This window comes from Coturnix japonica, chromosome 3 (genome assembly GCF_054131305.1).
Source record: "Coturnix japonica strain WE chromosome 3, WE-NBRP24, whole genome shotgun sequence".
In the NCBI taxonomy this organism is placed as follows: domain Eukaryota; kingdom Metazoa; phylum Chordata; class Aves; order Galliformes; family Phasianidae; genus Coturnix; species Coturnix japonica.
Genome location: NC_140665.1, coordinates 71244834 through 71264768, shown reverse-complemented (window position 1 = coordinate 71264768; position 19935 = coordinate 71244834). Strand labels below are relative to the sequence as shown.

Below are 19935 nucleotides of genomic sequence, written 5' to 3'. Positions count from 1 at the left end.
AAGTACATTTGTAAACAACTTTAAAAACGAGAGCCTTATGAAAATAGTAACGGTCGCTAGAAAGTTAAGCTATTAAACTCTTCATAGCTCAAATTGCTATGTAATAATTGCTACAAATTTTGCCACACAGAACACTTCACTGAAAAAAATATAGGCAAGTAATTAAAAAATATATGGAGCATTTAAGAAAAGGGACAATTTGAAAGCCAAAGGCAAAACTCCAAGCTCCCCTTGTAAGTCACGAGAACAGCACTATAACCCAGCTGTTGAATGGAGCTGGGATCAACAGTGCACTGGTAGCACAGCACTTGGTTTATGATATGAGGTTCTTTTTTACATGAACTCTGAAAAGTCAAAAGCTTCGGTTAGAACTGGCTTTTGTCTTACGTACCACGAAGCAATTGTTTTCACTTTTGTTATTCAAATTTTGCCATAAATTGACTTTTTGTATACAGTATTGACTTATTTGAAGCAAATCCATTTTACGATGAGGCAACCAGGTAAAAACTGTTCTGGGAAATGATTTTGTGCGTGTAATTATCTACTACGCATCTCAAGTCAAGCATTAGTATTTCTGTGCTCCACTTGAGATGATTAAGCACATGATAAGCAAACTGTTGAGCACGGAGTGAGTCCATTTTGGTAGACGGACAGACGTATGCGAACAGCAATGCTTTGGATAACTTGTGCTATTCCTAATACTACGGTTATTTTCTCCACCAATTACATTTTACTATAAATATGTGTGCCCTTAAGTTGATCCCAATATCAATTTCATCTAACTAATCAAATTATCTGCTAAGGTTTTGGGAATGATAGCCCTTCCTTTATTTAAGTAAAAGCGGGACGTGTTTCTTACTCCTAAAAGTTTGCCAACAGCAGACTTATTTTCAAGACAGAGTGACACCATTCAGTAAACTGTTGGGCATTTTTGTTGTTCACAGATAAGCAGAAGAGTATTGATGTTTATTATCAGGTATGCAGGAAGGGGAAAAGAAAATATCGTGATATTTCTACCATTAATGTTTTTCTAAGTTGTGCTCTTGGTTTGCCATAAATAATTACTTTGAAATAAGCATAAGCCAAAGTTCATATTACCTCTCATATTTTGAGCTAAATTTTTATTTTCCCTCTGCAAAATAAAGTTGTTAAAGCCCTGCCGACACCTGAGTGTGCCAAGAGCTCATGTAAGGACTAATTTTCTATTCTATTTAGAAATAACTCACTTCTGTACCAGTTAAAAGTTAACTCATAGACCAAATAATCAATGTGCAATGTAAACAAGCAGTTGTAGCTGTTTTCTCCCATGTAATAATGATAAATAATGACAGTGATCATTACATATTCATCTTGAGTTAACTAAATGCAATTCTTCGCTCACAAAAGCAGCAGCAGACATTTTGAGATGGACTTTGAGCTATGCTCAAATGAGTGGAATAACTGAGATTCCTGATGGAGATCGAAGTCTTTTCCCTCGTTTTCTAAACAGCTTCCACAGTTTTCATACTTAATAGTGTTTCATAATTTGCTACTTAAAATAAATTCATTCCCCCAAGCCTTTTTCTTCCTATACAGAACAAACTTATTTGCATTTATGGCAAGTGCTGTTCAACAAATAAGTTGTAAAGAAAAAAGAAATTTATATGAAGTGGTATGAAGGGAGTATTTAAATCTGTGTTAATTTGTTTTCTGAATTTCATGTTAAGAATGCTTCAGAGACCAAAAGCTTTAAGGGCTTAAAACACATTTTTGCACATTTTTGATTCTTCTAAACAAGGGATCAATTTTAGACACTGAATCACTTCCATAACTTCTGCCCCATAACTGCATGAAACTGAATGTCATTCCCCCCAAGAAAGTAAAGAAAATACAGTGTTTTACTTCAAATATTTTATGAATGCAAGATTACAACAAATATATTAGTCAAAATGCAGGGCTATCAAGCACTGAACCAAGGATGTTGGCATCAGTTTGACTACCATTTTGCAGGTGGAAAAAATACGCTATAACTACAGATAAAAGGCATCACTAATGCATCATGAATTACTCTGGTCAGCCAACATCACCTCTGCAGGTTGGTGCATGTTTACGTCCTGAAAATAATAATGATAAATTTGTTTGAGATGAGACACTGGAACAAAGCCATTCTTAAACAGGAAAGTTTTTGTTTTGCTCTTAACGAGGTAACACCAAAAAATAAAACCAAGATCTTACAATTTAGCAGCCACTTTAACACTTGTTAGGCTAGCCTTCACACAAGGAGCATGCATACAGCCACTGTTCTTGCTTTATATTGAGGGCTGTTGGTTAATTCAAGTCACTGTTTTCTCACCTTATCTCATTAACCTGTTGAATCAGATGTCCACCGTAGGAAAAGGAAATATTAAATGATGTTAAGTGTAGCAGACAAATACAGATCACACCGAGAAGCTAACACTCATGAGTTGTCATAATAAGGGATAATAATAACAATTAAAAAAAAAAAAATCAGTCTTTTCTGTGCATATTTTTTTCATTTGAAAGGTCCCAGAAAATCATGACGTGCCTGGCCGTTTCTGTTGCTGATTTCTGATGACCTCTAATTGTTTTTTGCATTGCTGATAATAAGTTGAGAGACTTTTATTTTCATCTAACAGCTTTTTATGTTCTTGTACCAGACGGGATGTATTTTGCTGGTCTTTTTCATCCTGGTCCAGTTCTGCTATTAATTCTTGCCTACAGTAAAAAAAACAAACAAACAAAAAACCCGTCAATTATAATCTACATCTATTTGAGCAGGAACGCATCACAGAATCCAGGAATCATTAAGTTTGGAGAAGACCTCTAAGATCATCAAGTCCAGCCATTAACCCATCCCCACTGAGCCCAGTAAACCATGTCCGTCAAGATGACCTCATATGCTTCAAATACTTGTTTGATTATCAGTCTGAATTCATGGCTGTTGACATTTTGTGCAAAAAACCAAGTTGACAGAAATCTTATTCTTTACTGTAGTCCGGGGAGAAATTCTCTTCCAAATCAAACCCACATTTAAACATTAAAACAGCTGGAAAACAGCCTCAATCACTACTATTGTCCTTTTAATAATAGCTTTCAGGTGTAGAACATCAAAGGATCCACAGAGAAATTTATAAATGTAACCCTAATTTAACCCTTTAGTATATGTATATTCAACAATGCAGTAAGCAACTTAAGAGGAAAAACCTGCAATAATTTAGGTAAGTTTTTAGTGAAATGCTCTTTTGCTGTTTTCTATTTGGAACCAACCTTCCTAAAGCTGTGGAAAGCAGAATCAGGCAGAACATTTTTCCAATAATTACTTGAGCTAATTTATGCAATAATCATCTAAAATGTTTTTTAGCGACTACTGTTGGAGGAACAAATACTCTATAATTGTATCTATAATTTTCCATAAATTGTGGAGTTTTTTCTTGCTCTCCCCGCAGTATCCTAATTATTTACAGGCAGCATAAAACAAAACCACATTTGGAATTACCTGAATGATTCAGTTAAGATTTCATCATGAAAGTTCAAAGCTGAAAGGACAGTATTCTGTGCTTTACATGCCCTTATAACATCACTCATGCTAAGGTTTTGTGTTTTTTTGTCAATCCTTGGAAAAACACCACAGTAACTGGCAACTTCCCACTGAAATGCTGTTTTGCACTGTGAGCTGTAAATTTTTAAGCAGTGGGAAGCAAAATTAGGAAGATTATTTTTGTAGCTGTGATTTCACTCTATTAATGCATTAAGGATTCAATACATTTTTAAGCAACAATTTTAGAGGAGAAAATGCACTAAGGAACTTGTTAAAATTATCCTACAAAATGGATGTAGCTAAATAGATTGCAGTTTGTTTTACTATTTGTTTATGAGGTGTCAAGAAGGCAAGCTGCCAACAGTAATCTAGCAACAAAATAGTAGAGAAAGTTCATGTTGTTAATTAATTGTTGCCATATGGTTTGTAATTACAGTTAAAGAAATTTAATAGTTCAACCCTTATAGAATAATTATTATCTCAAACAACATTAAATATATCAATCACAGCACTATTTTTTGTTTCACACCTAAGAGCAATTATGTTCTGACTAAGCAAAAACAACTGAGATAAATCTACATAGACAGTATGGGGAAAACAAGAAAAAGTGGAAATCAAAAGGTAAGAATTAGTTTTGAAACAGAAGCCTGTTTTTATATTGCCAATCAGTCCTGAGGGACAATGGAAATAAAAATGCAATTAAGATCTTCACTCCAGTTTCAGCATTTCTTTATGAGCTGTGCAAATGCCAACTGTACTTGGAAATAAAAAATGTTCTCAAGATGCTAAGTCAGAAGTGAATATATATATTTATACACACATTTTTTTGTTCTTCAGCTATTTCATAAACACCAAGGCAAGCTCCTCATACACAACAGCTTGCCTGCAGTGGCTTAGAAGCTGGTGGGTAGCAAGCCGGTTACTTGGTTTATAAGTACTTATGACCTCTAAGAACTGCACCTCAGCACCAGGATACAGAAATGGTGAGAAGCAAAACACAACAGAATGCACTGCAAATGGACATTCTGAATCAGCAATAACTTTGGCTCCAATCCAACAGTACATCCAAGCAGTTTCTTCATGTATACATGTACACCATAAGAAAGTACATAATGGCTTTCATGTATTAGGTCCTAAACCCCTACTAGAATAACATGGCATGTGTTTTGATAACACTGATTGACAAAATACTGATCAGCTTGATTGACAAAAGTTGGATATAACATGAGAACTAACTGCTAAATAAGTAATATTGAGCCAATCTAATCTAAACCTAAAATTCTATAATGCAATTGAAAGTATTTTACTAGACAGAGAGTGAAATAAAATTCCAAGGTTCCTCACCAATCCAGATCTTCTATTTGCAATGATGCAAACCACAGAACTACTATGGTACACAGACAAATGTCCCATAGACTTTAAGGTGGACTTGTCCAGAAAAGCCTTGATACTGATTAAAACTTTAGTTACCTCTCTGAATATCTCACCTGTGGAGAGTAGTTCAGTATTTCTAAGAGATTAGGCCTGAAAAATGATCATGGACTATGAAATGTTACTTTGTAAAGCCTGAAACAGTAGTCACAGATCACTTACTTCCTCTGCAGCAGCAATGCAATTTCTGTCTGAACTTTCATATATTCTTGTGCCATTTTGCAGTGCTGTTCAAACACAGCCATAGATTCTTTGGAGTTCGGGCATGGTGCTAGAGGCTGAAAATAAATCAGACACGTTAAAAACTAATGAACTGATCTCAGTGTATCTCAGTGTACAACATGTTAGAACATCTCCACGAAGTATTTATAACATCTTTGGAAAAACAGTAAACTTTTAAAAATAAGTGTTAAACCATGCTCTGGAAAATTTTATCGCACTGGTGTCAAAGTTAACTCAAACCTCCAATCTGCAGTTATTAATCTGACAGCTTCTTCATCAAAAGGAGCAAAAATCAAAGTAGTTTTTAATCACATGTATAAAAATTACAGTGAATGCAACAATTTGAATCAGTAAAACTCAAGCAAAGGATGTCCTATTTTGACGGTCACTCAGATTACATTTGTTTTTATGGATCATGTTTCCCAGAGCCTGTTTTTAATAGCTTGATCAAATCTGAGTCAACTAATCTCAGATTACATAATATATTTTTTTTAGCCTTGGTCAAAAGTTAGACAGAATATAAACACAGGTAAATATGTGGCACTATATTTTGCAGTCCCAAATTCACACATTAGAATGAGAGGTGAAACAAAGCATGTTTGTTACCTGTAACTGATGATCTAATGTAAGATATGCCATTGGGATGGAGTTATCTGACCCATTGGTCTCTGTAACAATAACAACAATAAGATTTTAGTGCATTTTAAAATGGAGATCTATTTTTATAGGACAAAACCCATAATACTAGATCATTTCACAATACACAATCTGAAGATGAAAAGGCAAATGGAAATAGCAGAAAATAGCAGTGTTCCAATCCCAAGGCAGGTGATTTTTTTTTTTCTGATAAAGTTAAGAACTTCAAAAATATGGTCTATCGTATCAAGAAGAAATAAAGATTAAAGTGATTATCCTACATTTCTAGAAGTCATTTATCAGCACACAGACTTTAAAAATACTATTTTTGCACAGTTTGCCTTCACGTTCTCTGCTTACAAAAAAAAAAAATTGCCATTTCATTCTTGTTTATGAAGGATCAGCCAGCCAGCCATGCATCTAATGATTTTAAAATTAGAAGCTGTGCAAACCAACTCCACCAAAATAGAAAGAGCACAACCTCCTGCTCAGTACTGAAACCAACTCCTGGTGAGGAGTTTAAGTATCTTCCTCACAACATGCTCTAGGGCATCCATCTCCTTTGCTCTGTAGAGACACTTTGTGGACAGCAAGGAACCCAATAATGAACCTATCTCCTGGGTCTGGCTGCTCTCTGCTTGCACTGCATTTGCTTTGGCTTTCTCTAGTTATTTCATTCTATATTTAACATGGTTCTCAATTCTTATAGGTTGCATCTTTTGGAAGCCCAGAATCTGGGGATCACGAAGTTACCGTTAAGCTTTAAGAGACATAGGAGTAAAGACACATTGAAAAACTACTGATTTTACAGCTGCATTATTGCTACTAGAGAATTATATGGAGGAGGGTAGGTGGGAAAAAAAAGGGGCTGCTTACCCATACCCCAAAAGCACCTGCCACAGAGTAGTCGTGGTAGAGAAACTAAGGTGTTGCCCTCAAAGACTACGCTATCTCCAAGAGCAGCTTCAAAAGGAAACAGAAATAAGAGGGTGGGAATGGAGAAAAAGTGGTTAAGTCTACGCTTGTAAGGAAACTAGAAGGTGGTAAAAATAAATAAAAATAACAAAACAAAAATCAGAGAGACTTAATCACCACAGTGTCTTAGATAAGAACAATATTAAAGGCCTTCCTGTATTTGACTACTGCCATATATGGAATACTGCTACAGCAAGGGAGTTACTGCAATGCTTCAAACACATCAGTGCATGCAAGAAACTTCAGATTACATTCCTGAGCTTCTGGTCATGTGTAACAGAGCTGTAACTTTTCCTGTGATTGATCAGATTTGTCTGTGTCCTCATTTTATCACTTTGCCTCAATTTTAATATTTCTTTTAATTTCTTTTTAATAGAATTAAATAATTTCTTTTTAATAGAAAACTGATTTATCTGTTTAAAAACATTTTTTCTTTGAAAAATGAAAAAGAAAAAAAAACATTTCTTTGTTTAATAACCGCATAAGCCTAATACAAAAGAATACACATGGTACATTCTGTATTTACCTGAGTATAAGGTGAGCAATTTCTGTGAGCAAGAAAGTCACCAACTAAAAGACTTAACATTAGCTCCAGTGGCGTGCTGCATTTAAGGCCAAACATTTAGGACAAACTACCTCTGCACTGGCATAAGACAAGCAACTTTTGGTTCCCAGCAAACTGTTTATTCAACTAATGTTAAGAGATTGCTTCCATGTCAAGCAGCAAATCCTGTAAATGCTCACTGTCCAAAGCAACTTGGAAGCACAAAGGAAGGCACGGGATGAGCTATGGTGGAAAGCAAGGGCTTTGGAAATTGTATGTTACTAGGCATAGTGTGCGATTAGGCAAAGTGATAATGGACAGAAAGAAGAAAGCAAAGAGGCAAAGTACAAGAGTATGCTGCTCTCCTCTCACTAAAACAGGAAAGAAGTGCACATCTTACACTCAGAATCACCTTATATTTGGTAAAATATGAGTACGCATATATATATGCTGGCACCAAATCAGTCCATATGTGAATTTCCATTTTGCAGTTGGTTACAGGAAAAGAATGACAGAATCTGATCAGCCAAAGATGAAACAGATCACAAGTGAAAGGTTTCAGAATTTAAAGCACTACAAAATCATAGAATGAAGAATCACAGAATTGTTTAAGTCTAAGACTTTAAGCTTAAGATTCAACAGGTACATTCCAGTAACGAAAACGTAAAACTTATTTGTATTCTAAACAGGAATTTGTGGGGATCCATCATTTCCATGCAGTCTAGCATTGGTTCTTTTCACGATGGCATGCATTATTATCTTCAAGATCAAATTCAGCTATTTTGAATAGTCTTAATCATATTTCATAACAAAAGAACAGTGATGCTGTAGTAGATTACTTAGATTAATTCACTTAAGAACAGTAAATTTTGTACATACATTGTGTAGGAGCAAAATTTCATCATAGATCAAAAAATAAATAAATGTATTCCAGCTTGTACTCACCTAAGTAGCATTTCATTCCAGAAGTCAGAGCAATGAAAGCTTTATCTGTGCATTCATAATACAAATGCACAAGATGTCCACTCCCCTCACTCCACAATAATACATTATAACCAAAACTGGTTCTCAGAGATCTTTGTTAAAGTCGCATCACTGCATACGTACAGTACTTTGTAACAAGCATAATTCCCACAAGCTTATCTAATTCAACACTATGTTTAGGGAAAGTTTTCATAGCAGATGTCCAAAACAAAGCAACAGTAAAATGATTTAACCTATGTGGCATTAAAATGGACTATCACTTTCACTGCCTAATTCTATATGTAGGCACATGCCCTATACCGTAATCAATTGTTTCTCTTCTTAAATGTTTTACTAATGAACTACCTGCATCATCAGGTGTCCATGGATTACGAGTTGGCTTTTCAGAGGTTGGTCCCGAGGTAGTGATCATTCTCACACTAGGACTAGATGATCTACTGCTGTTTCTACTCTCCTGAAATGAGAAAACAAAACAAAATGACAAGGAAAGTTAAGAGAAGATTTTTCAAAACATTTATTTTACAAAACGGTATTAAAATAAAAAAATCAATGCGAAGAAACTTTAACATATATTTCTCCTGACCTCTTGCAAACCTTTTACCCTGAAAGCTTTCCAGACAGCTTCATGCACTTTACATGTATTGCATGGATTTCATCATCATCTCTTCTTCATCTTTACCATATAAGAAGAAAAGGCTGCAGTTTTTCTATGCAGAATAGTGAAAAGGACTGTTGAACAATGCATTAAAAATCTTCATGTAAAAGCACTATACTACACATTGTAATTCTCACAACACTGTTTGGGGAATTCCATCAGCTCCGTAAAATAAAGAAGAAATAAAGTTTTATTTCTGCATTCACTGATTAAACATCAACTACATTCAGATAAAGGATTGAACTTTAGTAACTGCATTTCACTGTAAAGTACTAATCTACAGTTTTAATTGCAATTCCTATGTTAACTCAGAACTTAAATGATTAATCCTCAGAAAACATGAAAAAGTGTTTAATCAAAGCAATCCATTTAAATGATTGATTAAACTAAATTAGAAATTGAGGAAATTCTCTTCTTCAAAGCAAATTAAAAACCAAAGCAAAATTCTATATTAATAGAAAGCCCGACTATTTAAATCCTTTTGTTTACCAAAGCACAGAAACTCATACTACTATCATTACCATATCTAGCTTCTCTTTCATAATTCCAGTTTACAATATGTATAAGTATATTTCATTTATCTTCTCACTGGCAGAAAGCAAACACAGTAAAGCACTTAAAAGTACAGACCCCACCATGTTTTGCAGGAAAATGCTTGTGTCAAATGAAAAAATGCCATTAAATGACAATTATTTTCTATACAGTGCACTGTTAATTGAATGATTAACTGGCTGTCCCAGTTTTTCAAAAGGAGCACTCAAATGCATATTACCTGGAAGCTGCAGTTCTTTATAACTCTGATTTCCAAGTATCATACCTTAAATTAATTTTTAAAGCCAGGATTTCAGTCAGTCCAGCTACAATCCGAAGAGTAGCAAGATTCTACACTGAAATACCCATTATTTCAACTGCCTTACAACATGTTTCTCCAGTAATTGCTTCAGTTTAAGAGGCTAGCAAAACACGCTATTAAACAGCACACACGAGACCTATAACAGTAAATGCCCATACTTTCTAAAATGAAACATCTTTAAAAGAACAATAATTTAAGTCCACTGGGTAAAAGAGGGAAGTCAGAAACACGGCTCAATTATTACCTTCTCAGAGCTTTAAAAATTGTTTCAAATGCAAACCTTATTTTGCAGCAGTTATCACTGTCTCAGTGCCAACCCTGAATACTTTGTTTTTGCTAGCTTATGCAATGGAAAAATGTTTGTAAAGTATGCAGCTACTGTAGAAATAGTTGTTAAAAAAATCTTGTAATTATTTGAAATGCCCTTATGTATTTGCTTAAGCTATCTGATTTTCTTCAAATGATTTCAGTCTTCAGATGCTAAGGAAATTCATATCTGAGTGTTTTCTGCCATATCAAGGGAAATAAATTCAGAGAGTGATGTGGAACTCTATTAAGAACAAAGGAATTGCCAAACTGGGATGGAAATTTATCCATTAGCTGTGCATTCCTTCTTTGACAGAGGCATGATAAGCAACACAAAGAGGGTTAGTTTCATTGTTATTAACCTTTTAATGTTTTGTGTTAGTAGCCAGAGACAATTGTAGAAAGAATCCAATGGGATGATACTATCAGGATGACTGCATTAGAAATTTTGAAAAAGCATTTGTGTTGAAGCCTTTGTTGACATTAGGAAGCCTGTTGTTTACTGGTAATGTGCTCAGATATGAGTGATAAACATGCACAAGAAGACAGAGCAGTCTTTTATAGTGAAGTGTAAGACTTTAAATTGCAAGCTATGCTATACTGCATTGCATGCTGTACCAGATTGTTTAGATCTATGAGATACTAGAGATAGGAGTGAAGGATTTTTATCAGAAGCATATTTAAAAAGCATAACAAAAATCCAAGAGAAGTTCTCAAATGTGAACATATGTTAGATTACAGTGTTTGAGTGTGCTGAGTAAGATGCTTCAGCTTTTCTGGCATAACACTGTACTGTAGCCACCTTCCTGGACACCAGCCTCTCTGAAGGTAAGCCAGTGACTGCTCTTCAGCAGTTGGTTCCTTTTATTCATTCATGGATCACCTTTTACCCTTGCCTCCTCCAGACATCACAGTATGCCAAGCAGACTTTTTGTAGTTTTGACCTTATACTACGCCAACCTATCTTGGGATGTATCAAGCAAGGCATCGCTAGATGACTGAAGAGAGGGCATCCTGAAGGAAAGCTGGGGAGGGACTTTTCATAAGGGCATGTAGCAACATGATGAGGGGAAATGGCTTTAGACTGAAAAAGAGGGTAGATTAAGATTAGATATTAGGGAGAAATTATTTACTGTGAGGGTGATGAGACACTGGAACAGATTGTCCAGAGAGGCTGTGAATAACCCCACCATGAAGGCATTCAAGTCCAGGCTGGATGGGGCTTTGAGCAACCTGGTCTAGAGGGAAGTGTCTCTGCCTATAGCATGGGGGTTGGAACTAGATGCCAAATCAAAACATTTGCTTCTATGATTGTCCTGATCCACATTGCGCTGGTGCAGCCTAACCTTGAGCACTGTGTGCAGCTTTGGGTGCCGCAGTACAAAAAGGAAACAAAATTATTAGAAAGTGTCCTAATGAGTGCTACAAAGGTAGTGAAGGACCTGCAGCAGAAGACATATGAGGAGCAGGTGAGGTCCCCTGGTTTGTTCAGCCCAGAGCAGAGCAGGCTGAGGGTGGCCTGCAGCTCCTCACAGGGAGTGGAGGGGCAGCACTGTGCTCTGCTCTCTGATGACACCAACAGGGCCCGAGGAAACAGAATGGAGCTGTGTCAGTGTGTCAGGTTGATATCAGGAAAAAGTTCTTCATCAGATGGCAGTCGGGCCCTGGAAAAGGCTGCCTAAGGCAGTGCTCAGCAGGGCACCAAGCTGCCAGAGCTTAAGGAATGTTTCGACAATGCTGTTTTCCCACTTCAAAGTACACTAAGAATTATTAAGGCTCAGCAAGAGCTGTCAAAAAAAAAAAAAAAAAAGAGTTTAAGAGGTATTTCTGATATTATGATATCAGAAGCGGCAGGATTTTTGTGCACCATCAAGCCCTCCTAAGCTTTTTGTGGTTGCAGTTCAGTGTGTACCTATTTCTGCATTACAAAGGTGTTTAGGAAAGAACAGTGATTAATGGACAGCCACAGACATCAGAGTTCAACGAGGTCTTCAAATGATCTGATCAGTACAAAAAAAAAAAAAAAAAAAGAAAGAAAAAATAATAGTGGAAAAGTGAGTAGGCCATCACAATATTTGGATGGAAACAGATGAGGCTGCAGAATATAACTGCAGGAAAAACATTACGTCAGTACTGCTCTTGTAACCTGAAGTCCAGTCTAAGGTCACCAAGCACTAGAGCACATGAGGTCCAGTCTAAGGTCACCAAGAGCACATGACTTTTCACCAAGTCCTGTGACTTAATACATAAGTCCTCATCAGCAAGCCACTCCAATGGCTGGTTCAGCCACTGAGAACCTTTGTTGTAGTATATTTTCCTACCTAAGCTCTCAGTGTAAAAGGGTCAGCTGAGCAGTAAAGCGCTATTACTGTCTGATGTTTTGATAGAATTAGTAATCAGGCATTACTGGAAAATGTCTTAAGACTCTGAATACAATTATTAAAAATAATTAATAATCACAGTCAAAACCACTCAAAGGTTTCTATGCAGCACACAGAGAGAGAAATCACAAAACATAACACAATTTCAGGTTAAAACAACCAAAGCTAAGCAATAAGCCTTGGTCTACCCTTGTCAGGTAAGTACTGCAAACCTCAGTATACTTGTCTCATGTTTTCCTCCACCTCAACAGTTTCCATTCTGAGTAGGAAAAACCTTGATAAAAACAAACTTGAAAACACTGCAGAATAAATTTATATTCACATTGGCTATTTCCAGAAAAAAAAATAAAAGTGTTTATTATGATTTCTGATCAGTTTTACTAATCAGTCAAATGGTTTTAAGAAGAAAAAACAAACAAAACAAAACATAAAGTACAGCATAATTTTGAGTGGGATAGGGGCTTAAAAGCACTGGATATGGGAGTGGAAGCACATGGTGCTATGGCAGTTCAATGAAGAAGCCTATGCCAAAGGGTGGGTTTAAGGGAGAATGGTATGCAGGAAAGAAGGATGTCTGCAATGAAGAGAGGGAGGGGGAAGGGGATTTTCAAATTAGTGAAGATAACCTATATAGGGTATGGTGCATGTAGGGAGATGGCATAAACTGACCAGAGCTACACTATTTACAGATGTTTTCTCTGCTTTGGCTAGTAGATTCCTTATATAGATAGCAGTTCAAGCTTTTAAATAAACATTTAGATAGCAAAATCCAGAGCTTATAGAAACCTATACAGGACAACCTTTAGTATTATGTTGTGCTCACTTTCTTAATAATTTACTATTTTTTTTTAAATACACATATATACATATGTCAAAATTTAGCACTAGTTTCAATTATCTTTTCCATTTTTTCCTCACACACACACACACACACACACACACACACACACACACACACACACACACACAAGATGAAAATTCATGATTGATTTATATGGACAATGCATAATCTTCTTCCACAGAACATTTCTCATGCCTGCTAAGGTCTTATCATTACATTTCCCGAAACTGCAAGATAAAAAATGCAGGTAATTTTAATACTGCCACTTACGTTTCCAATATGTATTCTATAAGAAGGAAAAAGGGTAAAATGTGATTCTGGCACTTCTACAGACCCATACCAGAAACTAGAGTAAAAACAAAAGGATAGAGTAAAACCTTTTATAAAGGTTTTGTAAAAGTTAGAATTTTCAATTTACTTGAAGTATTAATATGTTCACATATCAGCCATTCATTAAAAAGAAAGTAAATGAAAAATTTTAAAGTTATAATTAAATACATTCATAGATCAATCAGTGCAATTCGATGTAAATGTTGCACTGTAGATTCTTTTTTTTTTTTTTTTCCAAGTCTGGCATAATTTCTGTTCTACTGTCAACCAAATAGGCTTATTTATTTGCTTACTATATTTTGCAGATTCATTTCTTTCTGCCTTCTTTGAAGATATTAAAATGTATTTAATAGTTATTTCATTATTTTCTGATAGATGCACGTAGCAAATTCTACTAATAATACCCAGGGGATTGATGAGATTTCTGTGACTACTACATTCTACAGAATTAAAGATGGATCAAATGTTGATCTCCCTGATATCCATACACCCCTAAAATTGCCACCTATTTTAGATTACTGCAGTAGGTTGTTTAATATGGAAACCTGATTAACTTGATGAACATGCTAAGCTCTCATTTTCCAAACGTACAAATAATAATAGGCACCTAAAAATTCCTAGTTCACACTAGTGATAAAATGCCCTCTCTGAATTACTTCAATGGGCCTGATAACAATCAAAACACAAAATAAACACATTAGAATGAAGCATTAGCTGTACTTTTCTCATTTAAGGTATTCTTAGTTAAATTTTAGCTTTATATAGCATAACGCTGTCTGTTACCATGGCATTTTTAATCCCATCTACAAAGCTATTAAATTATAAATCATCTTATTGAGATGGACTTTTTTTTTTTTTTTTAAATAAAATATATTTGTGATATCTCCTTGTACAACTCTCACAAGAAATGAAAGATAGTACTGTAAGATATGTTTAGGGTATAGAGATTTATTAATAAATAAATACACATAACATTGATGTACTTTTATTTTTATGCAACATATGAGTCTAATGCATGTCTAACTGATCCAGTTATTTCGATTGCTTTCTATACAGAATGAGGGGAAAAGTCTTTCTGACATAACATCTGAGCCAAATTAAGTGGTACACACAAACTGTTTGTACATAAAAATGATAAATATTGGATGAGCTACAGAGAAATCACTTGTCATCTAGAGCTCATTCATAGATTATCCTCATGGTATATAACTTAAACACAGTGCAAATGACAGTGCATTCTGTCGAGCCACCGTATCATTTTTACATAAGTATGAAAAGTGAAAATTTGAAGATGTTTCCCTACACACATACAGCACAGACTTCATTGAAACATAATGAAGGGATGAAAAAGAGCTTACCTGACTGGACTCTGTTCCAGCAACAGTAAGATCTTGAATGGATCTGCGCCTCTGCTGTCCGTTTCCTGTTGGGAAAACAAAACAAAACAAAACAAAAACAAAACAGTGAAATCTATTCCGAACAAAATAAGAAGGGTGAGACTGTTGCAGAGGAGCTTGGAATTTGTACAAATCCACAGAGAGAAAGGGAGAGAGGGGGAGAGAGAGACAGCTGCAGAATTTTAACTCAAAACATGCTGGCCTGTCAACAAAAAGTATCCCCTAATACAACAACCACTCCTACCACATGAATAGCTGCTGCACTCCACTCCACCATCTTCTGACACATGTATTTAAACAGGCTTAGGACTCGGGGCAGGAGCTGATGACGACATCTATTTCAAGTGCGTTACGTTATGGGGATTTCTAAAAGCTAGACTGCAAAGATAACATGCTGCCAGCTTTAACCTGTTGCTCTTTGGTATGCTCAAGTAACATTGCAAGGACTTCTGCTTGTGTTTTGTTTCCCTCACTAAAACCAGTAAGTGAGAGTACTTCCTTCTGGTCAAAGTGAAAGCACTTTTTCACCTTCAGATGAAGGAAACTATGTCCCATTCTCATGCCATAAGAACTGAGAAAAGGGGACTGCTCATCTAAACCACATCTTACTATTAGCCTACTGAGCGTAGCGTGGTAATCTTTTCCTTTTCTCCTTCCACCTGTTAGCAATTATCCACTTGTGACAGCTACATAAAACAGTTTAAATTCTAATGGTGACACTCAAAGGCATAACTGGGAAACAAAGTCTTCTCAAAAGTAATGGAGATTATGCAATGGAATTTCCCTGACTACTTTGATTTTTATTGCTGTGATTGTTTATATTGTCTCTTGAGAGCAGGTCAGCTGTCCAAAAGGAAACACCAAAACGTTCTGAGTAACAGCTGACAATGCTCAAAATTCTTGATCTGCATTACGTAACTTTTCTACTCAAGGGTAGCATCTCAAACATGTACTACAACAGCAGCAGCCCCTAACCCATAAGCCATGAACTCAGCAGCCAACCCAACTCTAAGTCCTTTAACAGGCACCTAATTTTTTTTTAACCTTTCAGATATTTATTCAGCATCATTTCAGTATTACTCCCCTACCTATCTTGATGAACAAATTTTGATACATAACTGTTACTAAAAACATGAATATCTATGCAGTATTAATCAATACATTCAATTGAATCATGATTTAAATTCTTAAATAGTTACTATTGCATGTAGGAATACGTTAGCACAGAGCAGTAATAGAGAACTCTTAGTGTCACTTTACCAATCTGACATGACATTTTATGTTCTCAGAGAAAGTAGGTTATCAGAAAATCAAGGGTTTCAGAATGAGAAGCCTATAAAAAGTCTTGTAGTCTTTGCTCTGACTACAGAAGAATTTGTCACAGCTTTTTTGAGGTCTTGATTTTTGCTTCTGAAATTCAGAGGAAGTACATACTTACCCCTAAGCATCGTGACTATATTATCTTTAATATATTTCTACTAAAATACTAGCGATCGAGTGAATGTTGTATCTATATCAATTTTTTTTTTATCTTAATCATTTGAAGTGAGTTTTTTCACTAACTGTTCATTTACAAACACAATTTTACATATAATAGAGTTATGTATACTAGATACTTCATCTGGGTGTCACAGCTGATCTCAATATTCAAGATACAGATGATCCACCCTTGACTGACACAAAATTATGCACACGTTTCATTCAACAACACTGTTCTAAAATTAGCTCAGCTGAAATAAGCTTGCAAAAATATCTGAAATTCTCATTTCAGATTAGCAACATTTGCGAATTTAAAGAACCTGGCACATGTGTTGCTGAAACATTAGAACATGGCTGCCAAAATGTTAAAATAATCAGGGTGGGGTGCAAGAAAAGAAAATGCTTTGAAGGGGGGTGGGAGGAGGGGTCAAAACTACCACGTTGTTATAAATGAACAACTTCAAATGAAATATCTTTGAGTTAGTAGCATGAGAGAAGAGCAAGCTCTACTAGGCAATGCCATTTTAATTAGTGTAACTGCTGCAGACATCTGGCAAATAGCTTAGACAAAGCAGAAATAGACTACAAATCAACAAATACTTATTGCTCCAGATTCAAGACAAACTTCAATTGAAAAAATACAACACAACATTTTTTATTTGAAATCATTACAGCTACGTCTTTATGTCTTCTTTCCCTTTCCAGTTCTTATCATGTTTCACCTCTACATCCATTTAAAACTCCTAATTTTTCTTCACCATAAAACTAACCATGTTGTGAACATGCAGGAGTTGGTCTACAGTAGCTTGATGTTCTATGTCAGGATTTTAACAATTTACTGGACCTTCCGATCAGAAATAAATGAGCATCCAATTACACATCTATTTTGAGAGTTTTAGTGAAAAAAGCTCTGAGTGCCTGATCACCACCTGGAATGATGAAAGACTTTTATTTAATTTATTATACTAAAAGAGAAATAGACTCACAAAATCATATGCTACTTCAAGCAATTACTGTAACATAGTTGTAGAAATTCCATACAGTATCTGGGGACTTGTGCTTTCAAGCTTTCTTAATACACATAGCTTGCATATGAGAGAGCTACAATTACTGAAATATTCAAGTTCTGTGCTGCTTAATAACATATGAGTATATAATCTAAAAAGGCAAAATGAAAGCAAAAAAAACCTGAGGGTGTAAGAAAAGAGAAAAGAGCAAAAAGTAACATTATTTGCTGAAATACCATAGAGAAAAACTGAAGCAATCATTATGGTCTCAAGTGAGTTTGATGCTGCAAAGCATTTCATATAAGTAGAAACTTAAAATTTGTTCATGAAGTATTTGCAGTGGTAAGGTATATAATTCTCTTCCACTCATTTCCTTTGTTCCATTTGTGTTTTCCTATTTCTTCCTCCAGCTTTCCTCTCTTCCTTCTATTTTATTCTCATTCTTGTCTCATTCTCACTTTCACTCCTTGTATTCTCCTTCCTCAATCCACTCTCTCCAACCCCCTCCAGTATTTCTTATTAATCTCTCCCCACAGATATCCCAAATCCCATATCTTGTCCTAAAAAAAAAGTTTTTCACACTGTTATTTCCTAAACTGAAACTCAAAAGGTACAGAAAACTTCCGGTATGTGCTTCTCCACATACTGCAGTGAAGCAAATGACACAGCTTCCTGTTAAGGCTTTTGAACAACCCTCAAAAATCCAGAGCAGCCATGCAGTCCTCTCCCTCCCCTATAGCAGATGCTCGCTGTCTCCTTTTACACTTACACAAGCATACATGCTGCTTGTTTTCCTCTCATTAGGGCAAAAGTATTTAGTCTGTATCCTTCCAGCCAAGTGCAAACTCACTCTTGATCTTCTTCCAGGTCTCCCATTCCTGCTTTCAAATGCACTTGATTACTCTCTTGATTTTATGGTAGAGAGTTTACCTCTTGGCTCCTCCATTATCAAGTTCTCCCATTCTTATACATGTACAGTATTTTCAGGTGCTTTCCTTATAAACAAAGAATCAAATGTCCCTTACAGTAGAAGGCAATTAGTAAATTTACTAGTGTTAGAAGACATTTTAAGGAATTTAAGCCATTCACCTGGAATCCAGAACAACAAAGTAATCTGGAGAGACAAAAGTAGGACTTCTGGCCCATACTGCTTTTAAATGTTAGGTGGAAAAATTACAAGCTGAAATACCTATGATTCCCATACATTTTCTAAAGATACTTAACAAAATGTCTCTATCCTGAGTAATCATTTATGCAGTGCCAATGTTATAAAATTACTTTAATGCTGTGGCACAGAGTTTTACATGACAAAATTAGAAAGCCGAATGCATGCATGCTATACGCATAAGCTGTTTATCATTGTCAGTGAAGAAAAGGCTGTACTTCAAAGTATATTTTGTCAGATGCTTCTTAACTGGTTAGTATACAGAAGGTGTTTGGGTTACTCCTTAACCATATGACAAACTATAACTGGATCTTAGTTTTTCCTTTAAACATATGGCTATTTAAGACTTTTGTGCTTATAAGGATTTTTATTTGTCATACATAAATAAGGGGGAAAAAAAAAACCCGACATGGAGATGTTGGTACCTATTATCTGTACTAAACTGCATATTGAGTGCAAGAAAAGGATACTCCAGCTGGTTATATGGTTGTGGTCTATCACCACTGAAAATCCATTTGCTGATGGAACTTGCTGATCTATTATTTTCAGTTTTTACTTTTGTAAACTAGTAACAAAATAGCATCTTAAATGAAATTAAGTTTATTTACACCTATTGGAAAATATTTAGGAAGAAGAGCAAATTCCACTTCTACAAACATGTAATCATCAACTGATAAAAAAATATATTTTATGACCTCACTATCACAGTCAGTTCATGGACAAAAAGTGACCAAGGCAAAACCCATTATAAAAAAAACCAAACAGCCCAATGATGGCAGATGTAGTAATCATACTTCTAAAATAGCCCTGCCCCAAAGCAGCTGACTCACGGTAACACTCCTCCCAGTGCCGTCCCCTCTGTGGGAAGCAGCTGCTTTGCCGTGTACTCAGCAGCAGAGTAGCAGGCCAGCAGCAGTGTGGACAGTGTCAGTGCTCTCTTCCCATGGATGAATGTGCCCAGGGAAGGCTGGAGGAGCTGGGTACGTGCAGAAGTGCTGAGGAACATAATAGGGTGGGACTTAGACAGTGGTGCCATTCTGGAGAGCTTCGATGTGTAATTGGAAGGGGAAAAGTATTAAGAGGATAGGACTGAAAACCACGTACTGAAGGAGTAAGAAAAGGAATCTGGTGAGAAACACATAACGTCAGGCCACATGCTGTCCTAAAAACAGAGCAAGATGCTTTTGAGAA

General features: G+C 35.8%; 1 protein-coding gene across 14 annotated transcripts in view; it reads right to left on the bottom strand.

Moving 5' to 3' along the window:
* Positions 1-1875: 1875 nt before the first annotated feature.
* The window catches only part of MAP3K7 (mitogen-activated protein kinase kinase kinase 7), a 47013-nt gene continuing 28953 nt past the window's right edge, over positions 1876-19935 (bottom strand). For 7 of the 14 annotated variants that reach the window (XM_015858920.3, XM_015858921.3, XM_085541899.1 and 4 more), the window contains 5 exons: positions 15055-15119; positions 8676-8784; positions 5798-5859; positions 5132-5247; positions 1876-2715 (listed from right to left, as the gene is read on the bottom strand). In XM_015858920.3, coding sequence (XP_015714406.1) covers positions 2535-2715; positions 5132-5247; positions 5798-5859; positions 8676-8784; positions 15055-15119 — 533 coding nt within the window. In that variant the 3' untranslated portion in view covers positions 1876-2534. Of the gene's footprint in view, positions 2716-5131; positions 5248-5797; positions 5860-6028; positions 6791-8675; positions 8785-15053; positions 19740-19935 lie in introns of those variants that run through there. The other 7 variants (XM_085541902.1, XM_085541904.1, XR_014944160.1 and 4 more) reach the window with 5 other exon arrangements.